At 41.2% G+C, this 19,933-nt stretch overlaps 1 protein-coding gene across 3 annotated transcripts; it reads left to right on the forward strand.

Moving 5' to 3' along the window:
• The first annotated feature begins 943 nt into the window (after window positions 1–943).
• Window positions 944–18,125, forward strand: TCEANC (transcription elongation factor A N-terminal and central domain containing). 3 transcript variants are annotated; one of them, XM_033053326.1, is made up of 3 exons: window positions 944–992; window positions 3,128–3,229; window positions 12,804–18,125. In XM_033053326.1, the coding sequence occupies exons 2-3, from the start codon at window positions 3,217–3,219 to the stop codon at window positions 13,889–13,891; spliced, it is 1,101 nt and encodes a 366-aa protein (XP_032909217.1). In that variant the 5' UTR covers window positions 944–992; window positions 3,128–3,216; the 3' UTR covers window positions 13,892–18,125. The 3 variants fall into 3 exon arrangements, with proteins under 3 accessions (XP_032909217.1, XP_032909219.1, XP_032909218.1); XM_033053327.2 differs by lacking the exon at window positions 944–992 and adding an exon at window positions 1,054–1,254; XM_033053328.1 differs by lacking the exon at window positions 3,128–3,229 and having other exon boundaries at window positions 968–992.
• The last annotated feature ends 1,808 nt before the right edge of the window (window positions 18,126–19,933 follow it).

Below are 19,933 nucleotides of genomic sequence, written 5' to 3' on the forward strand. Positions count from 1 at the left end.
CTTAGCGCTGAGGAGCATGGTGAGGCTCCCCTAGCCACGCAGACAGACACCAAAGGAAGGCCATGCCCTGCACAGGGGCATCAGGGCAGCATCCTGGTGTCCCCTCCACCCCACAGCGACATCATGTGCCACATCCATGCCCAAAAGAGCCGGCAGCCTCAGCGGAAACTGTGCCCAGGCTTCAGGGCTCCAACACGCCCTCCCACCTGAGGCTGCAGGGGAGAGCAAGTTATTTCTACAGCTGCTGCCCTCTGGGGAGTGCTTTCACCCTGCAGCAGCCCCGGGGAAGCACAGGAACCCACAGCAAATACACCTGCCACGGTCATGCGACAGCAGAATCACAGGATCAGCTGGCCTGGAAAAGCCTCCGAGACCACCGAGTCCAACCCCTGACCCAACAGCCCTGACAAGCAGCCCATGGCACTGGGCACCACGTCCAGCCTTTCCTCAAACACCTCCGGGCAGTCTATTCCAGCATCTAATCGCTCTGTCCGTGAAGAAATTCTTCCTAATATCCAATCTCAACCTCTCATGGCACAACTTAAGGCTATATCCTCTCATCCCGTCACTAGGTGCGTGGGAGAAGAGGCCGAGCCACAGCTGGCCAAATCTCCTGTCAGGTGCTTGCAGAGACTGATAAGGTCACCCCTGAGCCCCCTTTTCTCTGGCAGAACAACTCCCGCTCCTTCGGCCGCTTCTCGCAGGACATGGGCTCCTAACCCTGCCCCAGCTCCGCCGCCTCTCGGGACACGCTGCAGCACTCAGTGTTCTCCCCGCAGTGAGGCGCACAGTAGCCGCGGTGCCTCAGGGTGCCGAGTACAAGGGAGGAATCGCTTCCCTGGCCCTGCTGGCCGCGGTTTCTCCCTGCGGGAACACCCGGGCGCCCAGCGGGGCTGCCCGAGGCCCGGGTCCGGCACTGCGCAGCCGCGCGGCCATGGCGGCGCGGCCGGAAGCGGGCGGGCGGGCGGTACCATGGCGGGCCCGCTGCGGAGGTGAGGGCCTGGGGCCGGCTGCTGGGGCACGGGGCGTGTGTGTGTTCCGCCGGGGCAGCAGGAGTGCGGCTTCCCCTCCTTTCTAGTGCCTGGGGAACCGCCGGCCTTGCCTCGGCGCTGGCGGTGAGGTCGGGGAAAGTCGCAGGAAGCACGAACGGCCCAGCTGCTCCCCAGCCCCGGTTTGCCCTTGGTGCGGTGCAAGCCCTGGCTGGCTGTGGGCACCGAGGGGAGCGGGGAACAGCGCCTGAGAAGCCAGGGTTTGGTAGGTAGGGCCGTGCTTGCTTTCCTCCTGCCCCGGCTGTGCGGGGCAGCATTTCGCCCCTGAGCAGGACAGCAGTGGGTCAGGATCAAGCTGGATGGGTCCGGAAATGCGTGGCAGGAGCGGGTTTGAGGAGCCAGGCGAGGTTTAGGATGGACATGAGGAAGAATTTCTCCACCGACAGGGTGGTTAGGTGCTGGAGCGGAGTGCCCAGGGAGGTGGTGGAGTCACCGTGCCTGCGGTGTTTGAGGACGTGGCTCTCAGTGCCCTGGTCTGGCTGACAGGTGGTGTCCAGTCACAGGTTGGACTCGACGATCTCAGAGATCTTTTCCAACCTAATTAATTCTGTGATTTTTTGTGAAGTTTTAATGGAGAATTTTGAGAAAAACACTCAGAGTTAGCATGCTTGTGCCATTCTGGATCACGCTTGGAGTGTGCGCTGGCCCGCTCGCTTCCTGGGAAGCGAGCACAGGCAGATCTGCGGGCTGGTGTCCCCAGGTTTCCTGGGCTGGTGACCGAGATGGAGGCATGAGCCTGACCCCAGACCTCGGCCAGACAAGCTTTCACCTGTGGCTGGCTTCGTCGCCGAGTGAATGACAGCTGCTTCCAGATACAGAGGGCTGGGCTGCTGCTCCCAGCTGCCTAACTTCCCTTCTGATTTCCATCGAAAGTAACTGTAATTCTACTCCCAGAAGAGGCTGACCTTGGAAGCTGCAGGATGGATCCCTGTAATAGTGCTATTACAGGAATTCTTTATGTTTTGTTGTATTGGTCTCCATGTAGCATTGATGTCTTGAAATAATACATATGCTGGCATAAATATAGGAAGGAGTTAGAGTTCATGCTTTTAAATGTAGTTTTATTTTATTAGTTAAATATATAAAAATCCATTTCATTTCAAGTTCAATTTGCTTGACCCAGTGCATCATAGGTCTTTGATCAAGGCTCTAAAGTATTAAGAAATTACATACTTTCACTTTTAAGTGTTCATATTTTAACATAGGGAATGTCAGCAGACACTAATAATATTTTACAAATACCATTTGTTTAACTCATCCTCTTTATCCATTCGGGAAGGATGGCCTTTTCAGAGCATATGTACTCTCCTGCATATAAAGTATTTATTTTTAAAGGAAAAAAATAATACAATTTTTCAGTGGAAAATCTGTAAAACAACAAAATTATATCTATTCTATGGGCCTGGTAATGGAATGACAAATAGAAATGGCATAGCACCAAGACATAACTAAAAAGTAAATGTTAAAGCAATGAAAAGAAGGTGTTCATCTGACAAATAATGAAAAGCTTGCAGAAGTTCATAAAGCATGTTTTTATTACTTACATGTTCCATTTTTGTATGAGTTTGTCAGCACAATTTTCCATAAAGAGACATCACAAACAAAACATTTACCTTTGCTTGTAGTGTGATAGCATTGAATTCCTTGCTATCTGTATATCAGTAAGAATAATCTTTGAAGCTATTTTGTCAAAGAAATGTGTTCAAGAAAAATAATTGCTTATTTCTCTCAAATGATTAATATTTTCTTTCTAAAGTATTAAGTGAACAGATACACTTTGGATGGATATGTCTTAAGTGCTTTTTTACTTACTCATTTAGGCTTCTGTCTTCAAGGTAGTCTGTTTTGTTGGACTGCTGTGCCAATGCAGAGCTCAGTGAAAGAAGGAAGTGTGATCCACCTCAGCAAAGCTGTGTTTTGGTTGAGGTTGGATTTCAAATAGGTACATCTCTAAGAAAATATAAACTATATTTATGGAGACTGAAAAATAGATGGACACGTAAGCAAGTTTGATGAGCTCTATCACTTGAAAGCCAATGCTAAACCTGCAGCTCACAATATCTTCTTCTTCTCTGTAGGTTTGAAAAGTGCTAATTCTCCGTGGGTAAACGAACAAGAAGTTTAAGACAAAATTACAAAATAGTGGAGGAAAACTGTAAAGCCAAGAATGGTCACAAAAGGTAAAAGAAAACAGGGAAAGAATTTTCAGTCTTCTGTAGTTATAATAGAACATGTAAAAGTCTGAATTTTTTTCCAAGTACTGATTGCTGGAGCCATGTTGTGCATAATACTGTAACTTTTCCTTTTCAAAAAGATAAACTCTTAATTATTTTGTCTGTGGTGGAAAGATGGGAAGACTAGAGGCTTACAACTTTAAACAAAATGCAGAACAGTTCCCATTTTTTTACTTCTAAGGGCATTACAGTGTATAAGCCCATGTACTGGGAATTTTGATTTCCCAGTCTTTGAAGGACAATGTTAGGAATGCTTCTTGTGCACAGTCACTGAGTAGAGGGAGCAGAGGAGCTGAGTGATACAGTCCCAATGGTGTTGAAAGAGCAACAAAACATTTAATGAACTGAAACCGTTAGCTGTATAAGGCAATACAGTTAAAGTATGTTGAAGAAACTGGCTTCTGCTTGGAGATGTCACAGCCCTCTTGAAATTTTTTGTCTGGTTTGCTGTCTGAAGTGATTGGAAATATGAATAAGAGCATTTGCATCCATCCAGATGAACAGTTAGGAGACTAATCTGTATTGCATAACAGTAATTTTTTAGTAAACAATGACACAAGTCTGATTAGGTCATATTTCTGTTGCCAGGTATATTTCTTGAGTGAGTAAGAATGTTTATAATATCCTCTTGCTGTGGGAAAATAGTAAAACATCGTTCATGTTGTGTGTCAGATTTAACAACAACTCTTTTTTGTTCTAAAATCTGTTACTGTTAAAAAACATAGATGTTAGGAAATGAAGCAGTAATTTCACTAAGGGCAAAAACTTTTTCACACGTTGAAGTTTTGCTTCAGTAGTGAGGCAGGTTAAAGGATTGGTATTAGCATTTTCTTCTTGGGTCAGCTTAAGTTTTGCTCTTCATGATAGAGACATGTTGGGAAAATGCCAGATATATTTCTAACAAACTTGGATTTTTATGCAGATGATAGCTGTACTCTTTAGGTTGCAGGAGACTCTGTTAATGTAGAATCACAAAAATTATTGTGTGGTTCGTGAAGAACTGTGTGCAGCTGCACCAACAGCCTGAATCTCATGATAAACTTTACTGTAGTAGCTCAACTTAATTAGTGCAAAATGCACATGACAATCTGTGTCTCTACCACAGCTAGGTAGCATTAAGGTCTGAATCATCTGCTGAAGTTCCATTCAACACACTTCTTTTCCTGTGTATTGCCACTTGAGGCCAAAATGGGAGTTCATGTTTAGAAAACGTGTGCCAAATGCCTGACTTTTGACCTGCTTGAAGCCCCAGCTAGTACCTCATACTGACAAGTAGTGGAAAGTAACTGAGAGAGAGAGAGTCCTTTGCCATCAGTGACAAGGCTATGTCATGAAAATTGGAAAACCAGAGAGGTCCATGGAACATTTGTGACCTTGTGCCCAAACAAGGAAATGGATTTTAGAATAAAGTTAGTTAATATTGAAAAGTAATCTGATTGTACCTTAGAGAAACCAGACAAGTGTTTCTTTGTATGAAATGGTGTGAATTTTCAAGCAAATACACACCCACTTTATTTATACATAATTACCAATAAAACTGTTGATGGCAAATCTCTCAGAACTATATATACATTTTATTATTTCCCCCAAATCATAATATATGACAGTATTGTGAGTCTATATATCTGTCCAATTTTGGAAGAGAGTACCTACTACCTCCACTTGACACTTGTAATCTGTAACTTGTTAAAAATAAATTTCATTTTTTTTAAACTCCTTTAAATTATTTTATTAACAAGGTCAATAATATCAGTGAAAAAAAGATTTCATATCTGTGGCATTATGCATTACTTGTAACATTTTCATTGTTTCAAGTAATTAACCACTTCATTCAGTAAAAAAAATCCACATGGTTAGGGAAGACAGGATATAGGAAAAGCTAAAATACCTTTCAGTGTGAATCACTGTAAATTAAGTTATTAAATGGAGCCATTAGCGAGGTAATATTTCTGCTGGTATGTGCATCTTCTCTAACAGCAGCAGAGCATCCTAAAACTCAAAACAGCTGTAGCTTTTCAATTTGTAAACTATTTTCTTATTTAGTGTGGCTGTAGTATGTTGAACCTGCTCATGAGCTCTGTCTAACATACTGATGTCAAAGGAAGCCAGTGGCTAAGCAGTCTGATAAGGACAGCAGCTTTTCCTATCTCATTAAATCCATTCGTGTTTGATCTTATTAGAAAAATGTGCTGACAGCTCTGCATTGGAGTTGATCCCTGAGGCTTGAGAATTTCATTATGTGCTCTATTGATTGTTTTGGTTTTTTTTTTTTTTAAGAATATAAGAATTCAATTTTAATTAAAAATGGGAGGTCTAGAAGATGCAACTCCAAATAAGGATTAAAAATTTGCATTGTAAAAGAGGATATTCTTCACATGAATGTGATACACTCTGCCATCTCTTCTATTCAAACTTGCTAATTTGAGAAGAAAGCTGTGGCAGAATTATTTCACTGAGAAACACAGGATTGAGACAGTATAGCTCCAGATTAGTTAGGAGTGCTGTAGTTCAAGCAGTCGCTGATGTAGAAGATGCAGGACAAAGCTGCTTCTCCACATTAGTGCTGTGTACTCCAGTGCTTCTGGATCTGTGAGTGAGAGGTGACTCTTGGTCAGTGGTCATGGACAGCTGGAAACTATACTGATGGACTGCCTCAGTTTTCATTGTATTCACTTAGCTTTATTCATCTGGCTATTCTTTGAAGATGAGCTTCTGTCTAGTTCTGAATTTTTTAGGTGTGGAGGGAAGTCCTGCGGAGAGGCAGGAAGAGCTCTGATTTTTGCCAAGATGAAATAAAAACTCCAGTAAATGGTTTCTTGGTGACATCACTGATATTTGCTCTCCCAGTGTAGATAGGATGAAGAAATGTTTTTGGGATTGGAGGCTGACTGTGAGAATTTTCTGATTTCTGCTTGAGCTCTTGAATTTAAAATAGCATCTGATAATTTTCATTTATATGTGATATAGATTGCCCAAAGTAAGCTGGTGTTTCCAGGACTATGCCATGCACCATCTCTGCTATAGCATTAAAATTTTTTAACACAATATTTGCAGAACATCTGTTCCACCATGTTGTGGTTTAACCCCAGCCAGCAGCCAAGCCCCATGGAGCCTCTCACTCACAACCCCACCAGCGGGATTGGGGAAAGAATCAGAAGGATAAAAACCAGAAAATTCATGGGTTGAGATGAACACAGCTGAATAGGAAAAGTAAAAACTGCACACATAAACAAAGCAAAACCAGAAATTCATTCACTGCTTCCCATGGGCAGGCAGGTGTTCAGCCATCTGCAGGAAAGCAAGGCCCCACCATGTGTAGCAGTGACTTGGGAAGACAAACTATCGCTCCAGATGTGCCCCCCTCCTTCTTCTTCCCCTGCACTTTATAATACTGAGCATGATGTCAGATGGTCTCGAATATCCCTTTGGTTCCCTGTCCCAGCTGTCTCTTTCCAGTCTCCCTTGCATCCCAACTTCCTCACCAGCATGGCAGTAGGAAAGGCAGAAAAAGGGCTTTGTGTAAGCCCTGCTCAGTAATAACAAAAACATCTCCATATTATCAGCCTGTGTTCAGCACAAATCAGCCATACCAGCCACTGTGAAGGAAATGAGCTCCACTCCAACTGAGAACCAGCATGCACTGTTAGGAGTACTTGGCTTCTGATCATTGTCTGTGTTAGGGTCTGGATTTTTTTCCAATGGCGTAGAATTTCTTGGAGAAAAGTTGACCTACTACAATGGAGCTTGGGATGAGAGAGAAGAGAACAGGTATTCACTCTTCCAAGACATTCATACACACTTGCTTGGATGCATTCTGAGTTTGTCTTGGTTTTTTAGGGTTAAGACAATATAGGCTATGGCTTTGTACAAGATAAGGTGTAAAGCAAAGACAAAGCATTTATCCCAAATGCTTTTGGAGAGGACAGTGTTTTTCCTGGGGACTGAATTTGGACCTAACAGCAAGTGTGTCAGGCTGGTTTTCTCTTACTTAGTCATTTTACTGTTTAAAAAATGTTCTGATTCAACTTGGCATTATTACAAGATGGCCATATTTTAAACCTGAGGTAGCCTGATGTTTGGGGGTTTTTTTGCAAGCAAACTGGCTTACAAGGTTTTTATTGATTGTCATCATTTATTCTTGTACACGCAAGTGACTCATTATACCATGCAGTCAGTGAGAGCTCATAATGTTATGGCAAGAAGGTGCCTCATCAGCACAGCATTACGGAGTCTCATTGTAAATACGAGCCTTGTAACCTTCAGTGTACGCTTGGAATTCAAACAGATGTTCTCATGCATATTTGGAAAGTCATGGCAGTTAGATGAAGTCCTTGGTGACTAGAAAAAGGGAAATGTTGCTTCCAGTTTTAAAAAGGGGAGAAGGAAAGATCCGGGGAACTACAGACCGACGAGGCTTACCTCTGTGCCTTGGAAGAGCCTCCTCGAAGATGTGCTAAGGCACATAACAGACAGGAAGATAATTCAGGGTAGCCAACATGGCTTTACCAATGGCAACTCGTGCCTGACAATCTGGTGACATTCTATGATGGAGGCACAGCAAAGATTGACAAAGGAAGACTTGAGTAGTGTCATCTATCTAGACTTCTGTAAGGCCTTAATTATAGTCCCACATGACATCCTTATCTCCAGATTGGAGAGACATGGACTTGATGGATGGACTCATTCATATTCAGTGGTTAAGGAGTTTGCTGGATGGAAGCAGCCAGAGAGTTGGGGTTAGTGGCTCTATGTCTGTGTAAAGGCTGGTGATGACTGGTATCCCTCAGGACTCTCATGGGACAGGCACCCTTTAATATCTTCATCAGTGACATGGACAGTGGCACTGGTGCCCCCTCAGCAAGTTTGCAGATGACACAACAGCAGCACAGGATGCCATCCAGGGGGCTCTGGACAAACTTGAGGGGAGGGTCCATGAGCACCTCATGAGGTTCAACAAGTGCAAGGTGCTGCACCTGTGTCAGGGGAATCCCAGACATGAACACAGACTGGGAGAAGAAGTCACAGAGAGCAGCCCTGCAGAGAAGGACTTGGGGTTCCTGTGGATGAAAAACTGGACATGAAGCCAGCAGTGTTTGCTTACAGCCCATGGCACCCTGGGCTGCATCAAAAGCAGTGTGGTCAGCAAGTTGAGGGAGGGATTCTCCCACTCTGCTTTGCCCTCATGAAACCCCACCAGGAGTGCTTCATCCAGCTCTGGGGTCCTCAGCACCAGAAAAACATGGAATTGTTAGAGCAGGTCCAAAGGAGGGCCACAAAGATGGTCAGAGAGCTGGAGCACCTCTCCCATGAAGACAGGCTGAGAGAGCTGGAGTTGATCAGCCTGGAGAGGGGGAGGCTCTGGGAGGGCTTCCAGTACCTTAAGGTGCTTATAAGAAGGAGGGAGAGGGACTTTTTATATGGGCAGATGGTACCAGACAAAATGTCAGTAGGTTTAGACTGAAAGAGGGCAGACTTAGATGTTAGAAATTAGTTCTTTACACAGAGGATGCTGAGGTGCTAGAACAGGTTGCCCAGAGAAGTTGTGGGTGCCCCATCCTTGGGAGTATTCAAGGGCAGGTTGGATGGGACTCTGAGCAACCTGGTCTAGTAAATGGCATCCGTGCCCATTTTAGGGGGGTTGAAACTTGATATTCTTTAAGGTCCCTTCCATCCAGCCTGAACCATTCTGTGATTCTGTCATTGCTAAACTGAAATGCCCTGTGCAGTTGTAGGAGGGTTGAGGGTGTTTGCTTCCTACTACACAAAATTTTGATGCTATCAATTGTTCATTCTTTTTCTTACAACTCTACCTTAAGAAAAAAACAGTCTTTCTCAGATTTCTTGTCTCTTAGAATCAGGATCACAGCACAACAGTGCTGAATGAGTTTGATTCAGTTAATTTTATAAATATTTGCTCAGCAGCATTTGTCCAACTGCATTAAATCAGGTAGAAAAGCGGTCAAATTCCAAATTAAAAAAAAATCAAAGCACAGTGTACAGACAGTAACTGGATAAGGGATACACTGTTTACCTCCTGTCTGTATCCCAGCATCTATGGACTGTGCACGGTTTGTTTGCCAAAATTAGGCAATGTGTACATTACAAATGTGAAGTCTTCTAAAGTTCATAGAGTAATTGTTTTATCTTTTTTTTTCACAGGCTAGAGTTTCTTGTGCACATTTCAAAAGATTCCATGGGTTTGTTAAGCCACAGCTCCCTCAAGTGGTAGAATAATTTTCCATTTGGAATTGCAGGTTGATTTCTGTGACACACTTGCATTCTCTTCAAAAGGTTTTGGGGTTTCTCCCAAATTACTGTTCTAGCTGATTTATGACCAAAACATCAGAGTTCAAAGAACAGGAGTCTGGGCAGGGAAGAACTCAGGCTTGCTGTACTTGAGTTCCCAGTGAAGTTTGGCTAGAAAATATACTACAGCATCACCTCTGCATCAGTAATTTCAAGTTTCTCCCTATAGGAATGTGAAAAATGTGTTTTCTGCAATTGTCTGACATAATCTTCTTGTGCCGTGATTAGGAAAGCAGAAAAGGTGCTTGGCATTCAGACTTAGTATGAAATGCAGTGCAGGTTCCCCAGTATTAATGAGCTTTGTTTTATCCTTTGAAAGAAACCATGATAGTAAAATGACTGTTGGATTACTTTATATGTTCCTTATAAGTTTAGTAATCTCTGTTTAATTTCTTTTTGTGTAAAACAATGGAGTCTGTGTCAACCTTGGTGATAAATCTGATCCTTACTTGATTTATAGGGCAACAAATGTACCAGCAACTTTTTATTGTTTTCACCACACTTGCTTTTAATTTGGAAACTGAGATGAAATTTATGCTTGAGTAGTTAGTATAATATTTCAGTAGTTAATGTAATATTTCAGAAGTATATATTGCTTTTCACCTTGAAAGATTTTAAAATTTTTTGCAAACTAGATACACACAACAAAGTCAGGACCATTTCAAGAATATTTTCCCTGTAGAAACCTCCCTGATGTCACTGATTATTACCTTTATTTAGTGGTTTTTTTCTGCTGTCTGTTTCTTAGGCTTCTCCCAATTACCAGTGAAATCTGTCTCCATTAAAAGATTTCATTACTTTTTTGTTACTTTTACCTAACTTTGCTTATTACATTTGAAGGAAGTCACTCCATCCTATATCTTTGCTATTATTTGTACATTTTGAGAAAAGCATTTCCTTAGAAGTGATTGTTTTGACTTAAATATTAGTCATCTATTAGATGGTTTAATTTCCAAAATTATTTTAAAATAACTGTTTATAATTTTATATTTATATTGTGATTTCAGTTTGTTTAACTGCTGCCAAAACATTTACGAACTTGAGTTTGATGTTGCATGAACTTGAAAAAGTCAGTGCAGGACTAAGAAAATTTAAAATTTCTAATAACTAATTTATTGACTTATCGTAAGAGTCCTAAGGGAGAGCCTTACCATGCTGAGGGGCTGTGTAGGGCCAGGTTGATAATGATGAGCAAGGACCACTATCATGAAGCAGGTGATACCCACAGACCCTGCATAGGGGTCTTGCATACGGATTTCTTACATACAGATCTTCAGCCTGCAGTATTAGAGGGAAGCTTTCAGTGATTTCTTACATACAGATCTTCATCCTGCAGTATTAGAGGGAAGCTTTCAGTGATTTCTTACATACAGATCTTCATCCTGCAGTATTAGAGGGAAGCTTTCAGTGATGCATAGTCCTCAATGAAAGATCCAAATACCTCACCTTTGCCACAGGGTACAAGTATATCTACTGACAAATTATCAGCAGAGCTTTGTGTGTGATAATTTCCATGGGCCTGTGTACTAAATATTGAGAGTTCATGATTTCATCTTGCATTTAGATAGGTCTACTTTATGATGTGTGAGCATAACACAACACATATGTAGACAGACACAAGATCTGAAGAAAATGTGGAGAATGCTGGAAGAAGCAGAGCGGATTTTAAGGCGTAGGGCAGTCATATTGGTTTAACATATAACTGTTACCAACTCTGCCCTGAATTGCATGAAAAACAGTAAATCAGCAGATAATAATTTTCTAATGTCAGCTTCTTGGTATTCTGGACACAGGGAATTGTTCTTGCTTTTTGAGGGTCTCCTATGTGACAAAACTTTCTGTTCACAGCCTCTGTGTTCCTGTGGCAGAACAGAAGAGTGGATGCACTCATATGTTCTTTTTAATATGATGATGCAGAGGGCTCAACTTAAGTGTGTAAAAACTGCATCATGTTTCTCTGAGTTTGAAACTTCTTGAATAATTAATTGGTTTCTGTAATTGCCAGTATTGAGGTTTTGCAGGACTTCAAAATGTTAAGACAAGAGTGTTTAAATACATTTAAGGGATTGTTGAGAACATTTGCTGTGGAGGATGGGTTGGTTCTCTTTCTATAGAAAAAAGTGAAGTCTTATCCTCTCTGTCCTTTTCTTTTGTGGAGCTCTGAGGTCCTACCTGAGGTTTGAACTTGTTTCTGTCATGCAAAAGACAAGTTAGCTGGTGATGGTCACAAAAACAGCAGTGTGCAGATTACCCAGCTGTATCTCGCGTCCCTTTTCTCCCCCTGTTCTCAGGAGATTTCATCATGGAAACAATGATGCTGCAGGAAACCAGCTTAGGAGTTCCTTCCAAAAGGACCGTGTGTCTGTCAGGCAGATGAGTTTTTCTGGAGTACAATCAGGATGGATGCAACTTCAGACAAAACACTGATTTCGTGCATAAACTTAGAAGACTAGCTGCAGAAAAGAACACAACACTTAGAACACACCATTCTGCATCCTAAATTTAACTCTCCTTCTCAACAAGAATAAGAATAATGTTAGAAATACAAAAATTATTTTTGCATGCAAATTTGCAATAACAATGCACTGAACATTTTTTGATCAAAGGGCTTGATGAAAAGGAATCAAAAGGAAATGCTATTGAAACCCTGAGATTCAGCATTCTGAAGACCTCCTTTGATTTTCCTTTATGCATCAGAATATATGGGAGCATGCTTTAATAATGCTACAGCTGCAATAAAATAGAGAGGGATCTGTCTTTAACCTTTAAGAATTTTTTTAATTTGTAGATGTCAGTGTTTTGAAACCGTTTTGCAAGTGTCACTGTTTTTGCGCTGTCCCATCTTGATAATCCATCTGTAATATGATGCTAGAGCTAGCAAGGGAAAGGGCAGCAGAGGGACTTCAGGTAAAAGTCACAACTCTGACTTGCTTCTCTGATAACTGTGAGGAGAAACTTTTGAAAGAGATGCAGCATGATCTCTTGTGCAGCAAGTGAAAAGTTGAGGGTCATGTAAGAACCACAATGGTGTTTTGAGCTTCTGTACACCATTTCAAGAAAATGGTGGGAAAACCAGTGATATATACAAATAAAATAGCGTAAAACAGCATAAAATGAAAAGAAGACCTTGTGTGAATATACAGAAGATTAATTAATGTCATAACTGCAGGAAAGCAGGAAAGGTGATATCTTTTTTTTGTTTGTTTGTTTCCAGGTTTAAAAATGTCTGATCCAAAAAATATTGTACACAGAACTCATTGTATTGAAAAACTGCTGTCTGAGAACAATTTCCAAGATATTGAGGATCATCTTAAAGAACTTGAAGATGTTGATATGACTGTAGAATATCTTCAGGGAACAGAAGTTGCCAAGACTGTATACAGAGTACTCAAGAGCTGCCCTGCAGGAGAGTTGAAAAAGAAAGCAAAGCAGTTGTTGTCAAGGTGGAAGGCACTTTACAAGAATAACTGTGCTCAGTCATTGCAAGTTAAAAAGTCCGTTTCTGTGTATGTGAAAGAAGAAAGTGAGCATCTCATTGTAGTTCCTAGAGAGCAGTCACTGTCTGAAGGACCATGTCAGCAGGAGGCATTAGATGGTACTAGTTCCAACATTTTGGTCCCATCACAAACTGTTAAAGATGTATGTAACAGTGCAGAAGGCAGTATGAATCAGCATTCTTCTTTTGAGGAACAACACACTGTTCATGAAGATTCTAAATCTGTTGTTAGTGAAGCAAGTCTGCAGCAGGATCTGATGAGAGCTCTGAGGTGTAAATGTGTGGATCTTCTTTATAAAGCTTTGATTGGTTCTGCCAAAGATGAAAAAGAAACTGTTAAATGGCTAGAGCTAGCTAAACAAATTGAAGAACATATTTTTGCTCTTCATGCTAAAAATGATAAAAAGTACAAAAATTGCATCAGAAGTAAAATCTCTAACCTTAAGAACCCTAAAAGTTGCCACTTAAAACATAACCTTTTCTCAGGAACTTTGAGCCCAAAGGCTTTTGCTGAGATGACAGTGATGGAAATGGCCAGCGATGAACTGAAAGAGCTCAGGGCTCTGTACACAAAATCATCTGTTCAGGAACATCAGCTTCCACAGGTTATAAATGGCACACAGACAAACAAAATAAAGTGCAGACGCTGTGAAAGATTTGATTGCACTGTCACTATGATTGCCAGAGGAACTCTCTTTCTTCCAGCTTGGGTGCGAAACACAAATCCAGATGAACAAATGTTGACTTACGTTATTTGTAATGAATGTGGAGAACAGTGGTATCACAGCAGATGGATTTGTTTGTAATGCTGTCCCTCTTTAATAAGGGGCTTGGAAACATGTATGAGAATGTACCTCTGTTGAAACAGTAATTTTAAATTCTGTGCTGATATTATGTGGGTGCTGCCACTAAAAACTGCAAAATCAGTTTTAAAAAAACCTGCTAATGTTTTTAAAGATGGCTTGAATGAATCTTACATGTCTTTAAGTAACATAAATATGTAAAGAAATAAAAGGGTAAAGGGGAAAAATGGTTACACTGTATCTGAGTGGAATATTTGCTAGTAAATCCATTAAAATTATTCCAAGTGCTGAGTTTTTTCCTGAAGGGACTAGATACTTGATTTTTTTTTTTTTAACTTCAAGAGGAGTTCTTTCACGAGCATTAAGTTTCATTTACAGTAAACAAACTGTTTCCAAAACTGCAATTCACATACTTGTGTGCATTGCAGAATGTTCAGTGTAGATTCACTCCTTAATTAAATCACTTTTTGCAAGCGTTAGATTAGTGATGATTTCTAACAGGGAAAAAAGAAACTAAAAGTAGAGTGTTAAAGGGGGTAGAAAGCAGCTAGCAAATGAAAGCAAGAGTGAAATTTTGCTTTAGTGTTTTTAGCTATTAGAAGGAAAACAGGACTTGTGACAGTCTATCAGTATGCAGGCCAGATTTACAATGTAAGATGGTGTGACCTGCTGCTGCAAAGAAATTAATGCAGGATCAGGCAGTGGATTATTTCAGAAAATGATGTAAACATATTATTGGATTTATGTTTATTTAATAAATTAGTAGTAGTTAATAACTTGAGTGGATATCCTCTCTGGAACTGGGACATCTATCCTGAAGTGAGAAAATTAATGTTTTTTATATAGTGCACTTTACCCACAAACAATGAATAGAAAGAAATCCAATAGCAGAAGTTTTTATGCATATTTTTGTTCCAGAGTCAATGGGATTCTGACTGATTGTTTACTAGGAATATTTATTTTTAAAAAAATTCTTCTCGCTAAAGTAAGAGACCTGTGTCTTTTACAAATGCACATCAGGCATTTAGCACTTCAAGGTTAAAATGTATCAGCAGAGCAGAGAAACCTGCTGAGTATTTTCTGGAGGAATTGAGGACAGTTCTGCACCCATCTGACTGTGACATAGCTGAGGCTAGTCAGCTCCTTTGGGCTGAGCTGCATGACCTCTCAGAGAAAGGAGTTGGAGGCATGAGAAAACAGGTATTGGTGAACTAAATGCCAGCTAGGACTAAAAGACATGTGGATGGAGAAAATTGTTCATGGAGAAAATGATGTGCAATCTGATGTTGCAAAGAGACACTTAAACTATTCTACTGAAAAAAAAAAAAAAAAAGAAAAATCTTTCCATTCTGTGAAGGGTTAACAATTACCTTTCAGCAGCATTACTTAGATTTTTATAATGTAAAAATGTGTATTTTATGGAAATTGCACTGATGTAAAATGCACATTAAAGCTTTGGGCCAGACTCTCAGTGTTCAGCTGTGTAACCAAGGAGTTACGGTCTGGCCTTCCTTCCTAACCCTTACTTGTGTGCTGGAATTGATGCTTACAAGCAGTCTTTTAAGTGGCAGTGCTTTTGTGTAAAGTATTATTGTTAGCTTTCAGTGAAACTACAGGAAAGCAAACACTCCTGTGTTAGTGGAACACAGCAAGCACAGGATTGTGTGCAGTCATTTTGAAGGTCATGGTCCTGTTGAGGAGAGCTTTATGCCAGCATTGTGCTGTGTCAGAACACCATGTAGCAGAAGACTTTATTTTAGCTGTGAACAACTTATAAATAATTTCTGCCTGCAATTGCTTTTGAAGCCGTTCCAGTAATGTAGAGCTCATCCAAGTTTTATCTTGGCAAAGGGAAGTATTACAAGGCATGGAGAGTGTTTCTGACAATATATTTCAAGGGTAAAATTTGTGTTTGTAACATTGACTACATTTGTGACATAATGTGTAACATAATTTTCTTTTGAACTGCCCATCGCTAAATGTGTAACTGCAGGCTTAAAATATTTGACTGGCTAAGATTATATGCTTTGTCTCAAAATGTCTTTAAAAAGCCAACTTGCAACTACATAGTGTGTACAGCAGCAGGAGGGTGTAGATCACTGGAGTACAGGGAGTAGAGTCCAGAAACAAAAGAAAAGCTTTGAAAAGAGAGATTCTTTTATAATGTTGAAGTCTTTTTTTCCCCCAGTTCATTCCAGGTGAGAAAAAGATCTCTGAACTTTTTAAAGCAGAGACAGTTAATTTGGGTATAATATTTAGCATGTCTGTGCTGCTACTTCTGCAAGGAGTGTGTCATTAGAGGTGATCCCCACAAACACAGGACAAATATATGCTGAACAAGGTTAAAGTCTGTATTTGTCTCCACGGGGTTTTCCAGAGATGCTGTAAATTCAACTCTTTCTTGAATCCTGTGATCTAACAGCAGCAATAAGCTCTTAAACAGAAATTGCCCACAAAGATCAAGCAGCCTGTAGCTGCAGAACTTGTGATACATATCTTAAGAAGATGAGAGCTGAATTAACAATGAATTTCAATGTAAAAACAAAGATACTATTCTGTATCTGAAGTGCTCTATTAATTGTAGTCAATGTTGCTCCCTTAACACCAGTAACAAAACTCCTTGTGGTTCCTAGAGATCCCCTTCCAGATACTCTTCCTTCTGTTCTGTTGAGTGCCTTTTCTATCTTTGTCATGTCCCTCTTACTGTGCACTTTTTAGGGAGGTACTCAGCTGCCATTTGATGTTTATATCTCTTTCTTCTTTTCAAAACCAAAAGGAAATTTGTGCTGTTTATTTTTCATTTAGAGTGTGTTCCTTTCCATCTGCTGTGCTATCTACATTTGCTACTAAAGTAAAAACTCTTTAAACAGAAAAAAAAAAAACAAAAAAACTGCTCTTTTTTTGTGCCAAGAAGAAAAGTTAGCTGGTAACAGGCTGTGGTTAAGCAGCAAATGTGTTGAATTACAGTCCTTCAGGGAATCTTCAGGGTGTAATGGCCCAATTCACTGACTGCTTGGAAGATAAGGAAAGAAACAAGAGCACTTTGATAATTCCTTGGATTGCTTGGAAGCTGGCTTGCTGCATTCTGGTATTAACAGAGCCATAAAGGCAAATGACTTCATATCCCCTTATTTTGTGCTGCTGTAATTCAGCCAAGGGGTGACAAAGTCATGATTTACTGAGGCCATGTCATCACTTGCCAGGATGGGACATAGTCTTCTTGCCAGCTACAGATGGTAAAAAGTATTATTCACAAGCTCTTATTGTAAGAGAGCTTTGCTGATACAGAACTTCCCCCTACTCAAAAGTCGCCCTTTATTTGCCATTGGATGTTTTTTGTGCTACTCTCTCTGGCATGGCATAACAACACTTCATGAATACACCTCTGTGAACAAAATCCTTAAGGTGCAAAGTCAGCTTTCAGATGAAGGTGCATGAGAGAGAGCAGCAAGGGTGGGTTGCTGCACAGGAGGAGGCAGCCAGGGTGGATGGTGGGTGACAGGACGTGCAGGGACAGTGGCTTCAGTTTAAAGGGTCACTGTCCAGCAGCACCCAAACAAGAGCAAGGCAGGTCCGGTGAAAATAATCTGCCAAAACTCCAATGAGAGCTGGGCAGGTCTGGGGATGTGCTGTTGGATGGAGATCGGTGCACAAGGTGGGGTGCAGGGACGGGGCCACCAGGTTTGTACACTGAGCCAAAATGGGGCTCTTGCTGGCAGTGGGAATCTGAAGCAGCTGCCCCCACGAGCACTGCTCCAATTCTGCTCCCCACTACTGGAATGGTCAAAGAGCAGCCTCAGACAGGGGCAGCCCCACAACAGCCACCATTGGGACCCTGCCTGTGTGCAGAATTTAAACAGGACTGATTCTGGTGCACTTTTTGTTTCAAACTGCGTCCCAGCTCAGCATGTTCTGTCTGACCTCAGGACTGGCAGGTGTGCTTCAGGTGACCAGCTCTATCAGAGGCATTATTTGTTCTACAATTTGTGTTGTTCTGTAGCAGCTACTGGGTTTGTAACATACATGATATGTAACAGAGTGGACACAGGGAATAGAGCCTTCAGTTCCTGATCCTCAAGCACTCATGCATGTGTATTAACCATGAGAGTAACCCTATGATGCCAATCCATTATGCCTATAAAATCATAAGCATAGTAGCCATGGTTACACCATGGTTCTTTTCTATTTTCTTATATGTTCCCATGTAAAGGAAATAAAAATACATCTTATCTGAGAAGTTCAAAAATTTTATTTCTAAATAGAACTTGAAAAAATGAAGTATCTGGACAAGCTGAAGAACTGGGTTCAAGTGGATCCTCATGAGGATCAGTGAGGCCAAGTACAAGATGCTGTGCCTGGGTCAGGGCAAGCCCTGGTGTCAATACAGGCTGGGAATTGAATGGGTTGATTTGGGGTGGTGGATGAGAGGCTGGACATGACCCAGCAGTGTGAACCTCCAGCCCAGAAAGAATCAAAAGCAGCGTGGGCAGCAGGAGGAGGGAGGTGGTTCTGCTCCTCTGCTTCGAGCTCATGAGACCCCACCTGCAGTGCTTCGTCTAGCTCTGGGGTCTCCATCACAGGAAGGACATGGACCTGTTGGAGCAGGTCCAGAGGAGGCCACCAGGATGATCAGAGGGATGGAGCACCTCTCCCTTGGGGAAAGGATGAGACAGCTAAGATGGTTCAGCCTGGAGAAGACAAGACTCACTGAAGCCTTCCAGGACCTGAAATGGGGCTTATATGAAAGATGGGGATAGACTTGTTAGCAGGGCCTGTTCCAGTAGGATGAGAAAGGAACATAGATGCAGACTGCACAGACTGGCTATATTCAGGCTAGGAATTAATTTTGTTACATGTGTGGTGAAACCTTGTTGCCCAGGTTGATGGTGGCAGGGCTCTGAGCAATCTGACCTAATTGAACATGTCCCTGCTCATTGCAGGGTGATTGGACTAGATGATGTTTAAAGGTCCCTTCCAAACCAAGCTATCTTGTAATTCTAAATTTCTCACAGGTATCCAGTGTGTTTGAAAATAAAATCCATTGTTGTTTCAAAACAAAAACATGACAGCTTCCCCCCCAAAAGGTATTAAGTGCAAAATAGAGTAGTTATTTTCTCCACTTCTAAATGGCAGCTTTTTCTTCTTTATTAATCATAAAATAATGCCATAACTGATTAGAACTTATATACTTTAGAATTACCATAATTTAAAGTCCACTTTCCTACCTCTCCAGCACTTACTTGTATTTTATTCCAGAATTGGATAAACCAGATTCCAGGAAAAAAAGCACTTAAAAATTTTCAAAGTCCAGCTTTGTTAAATAAAATTTGCCTCTAGCATGGCCTGTCTTTTAATAATCCTGTTCCTGTCAGTAGGAGACATCTGCTTCTGATGATACTGAGACCTTGTTTTCCATTCCTTGGGCCATGTTGATGTCTGATCCAAAACAAGACAACCCTACAAGTGGCAATTCCAGTCTGATTGCATCTGTGTTATAATCGGAAGCATGTGATGACTGCTTGAGCAAATGGGTATACTTATGCCTGTCATCACCTATTCCTCCTGACAGTGTGGGAACCTCTTTAATTTCTTAGGTTTTTTTTTCATTTTAATTATACTTTGCCCTCGTGGGGATGTTGTAAGAGCACAGAAAAGGCTCTTATCACTGTCTCTTTTAGCTTTTTTCCCTGTGATCTTGTTTAAACAGTCAAGTTGGTGTTATTCTGAATTACTACAGGAAAAAAAATGCCTGCCTACTTCGTAAAAATAATTTTGTATTTTGATGAATTCCTTCATTGACACAAGCACAGTTTTAAACGTTTCTACTTGCAAAGTGAAGCTGCTTTACAATTCTGAGTTTGCATACTCGGGGCCCTTAGTGTGGAGCACAGTGAGATTCGTGCCTTTAATAACTAACTCTGACCGGCAAACACTTATAAAGGCACTTTCGGGCTTAATAACGCAGGGCGTTCTAGGGCATGCAAAAGCGTTATCTTTGCCAGTGGAATGCTCTCAGTGAGATAGAGATCGATGAGAGATGATCCT

The sequence above is a fragment of the Catharus ustulatus genome, chromosome 2 (assembly GCF_009819885.2).
Source record: "Catharus ustulatus isolate bCatUst1 chromosome 2, bCatUst1.pri.v2, whole genome shotgun sequence".
In the NCBI taxonomy this organism is placed as follows: Eukaryota; Metazoa; Chordata; class Aves; order Passeriformes; family Turdidae; genus Catharus; species Catharus ustulatus.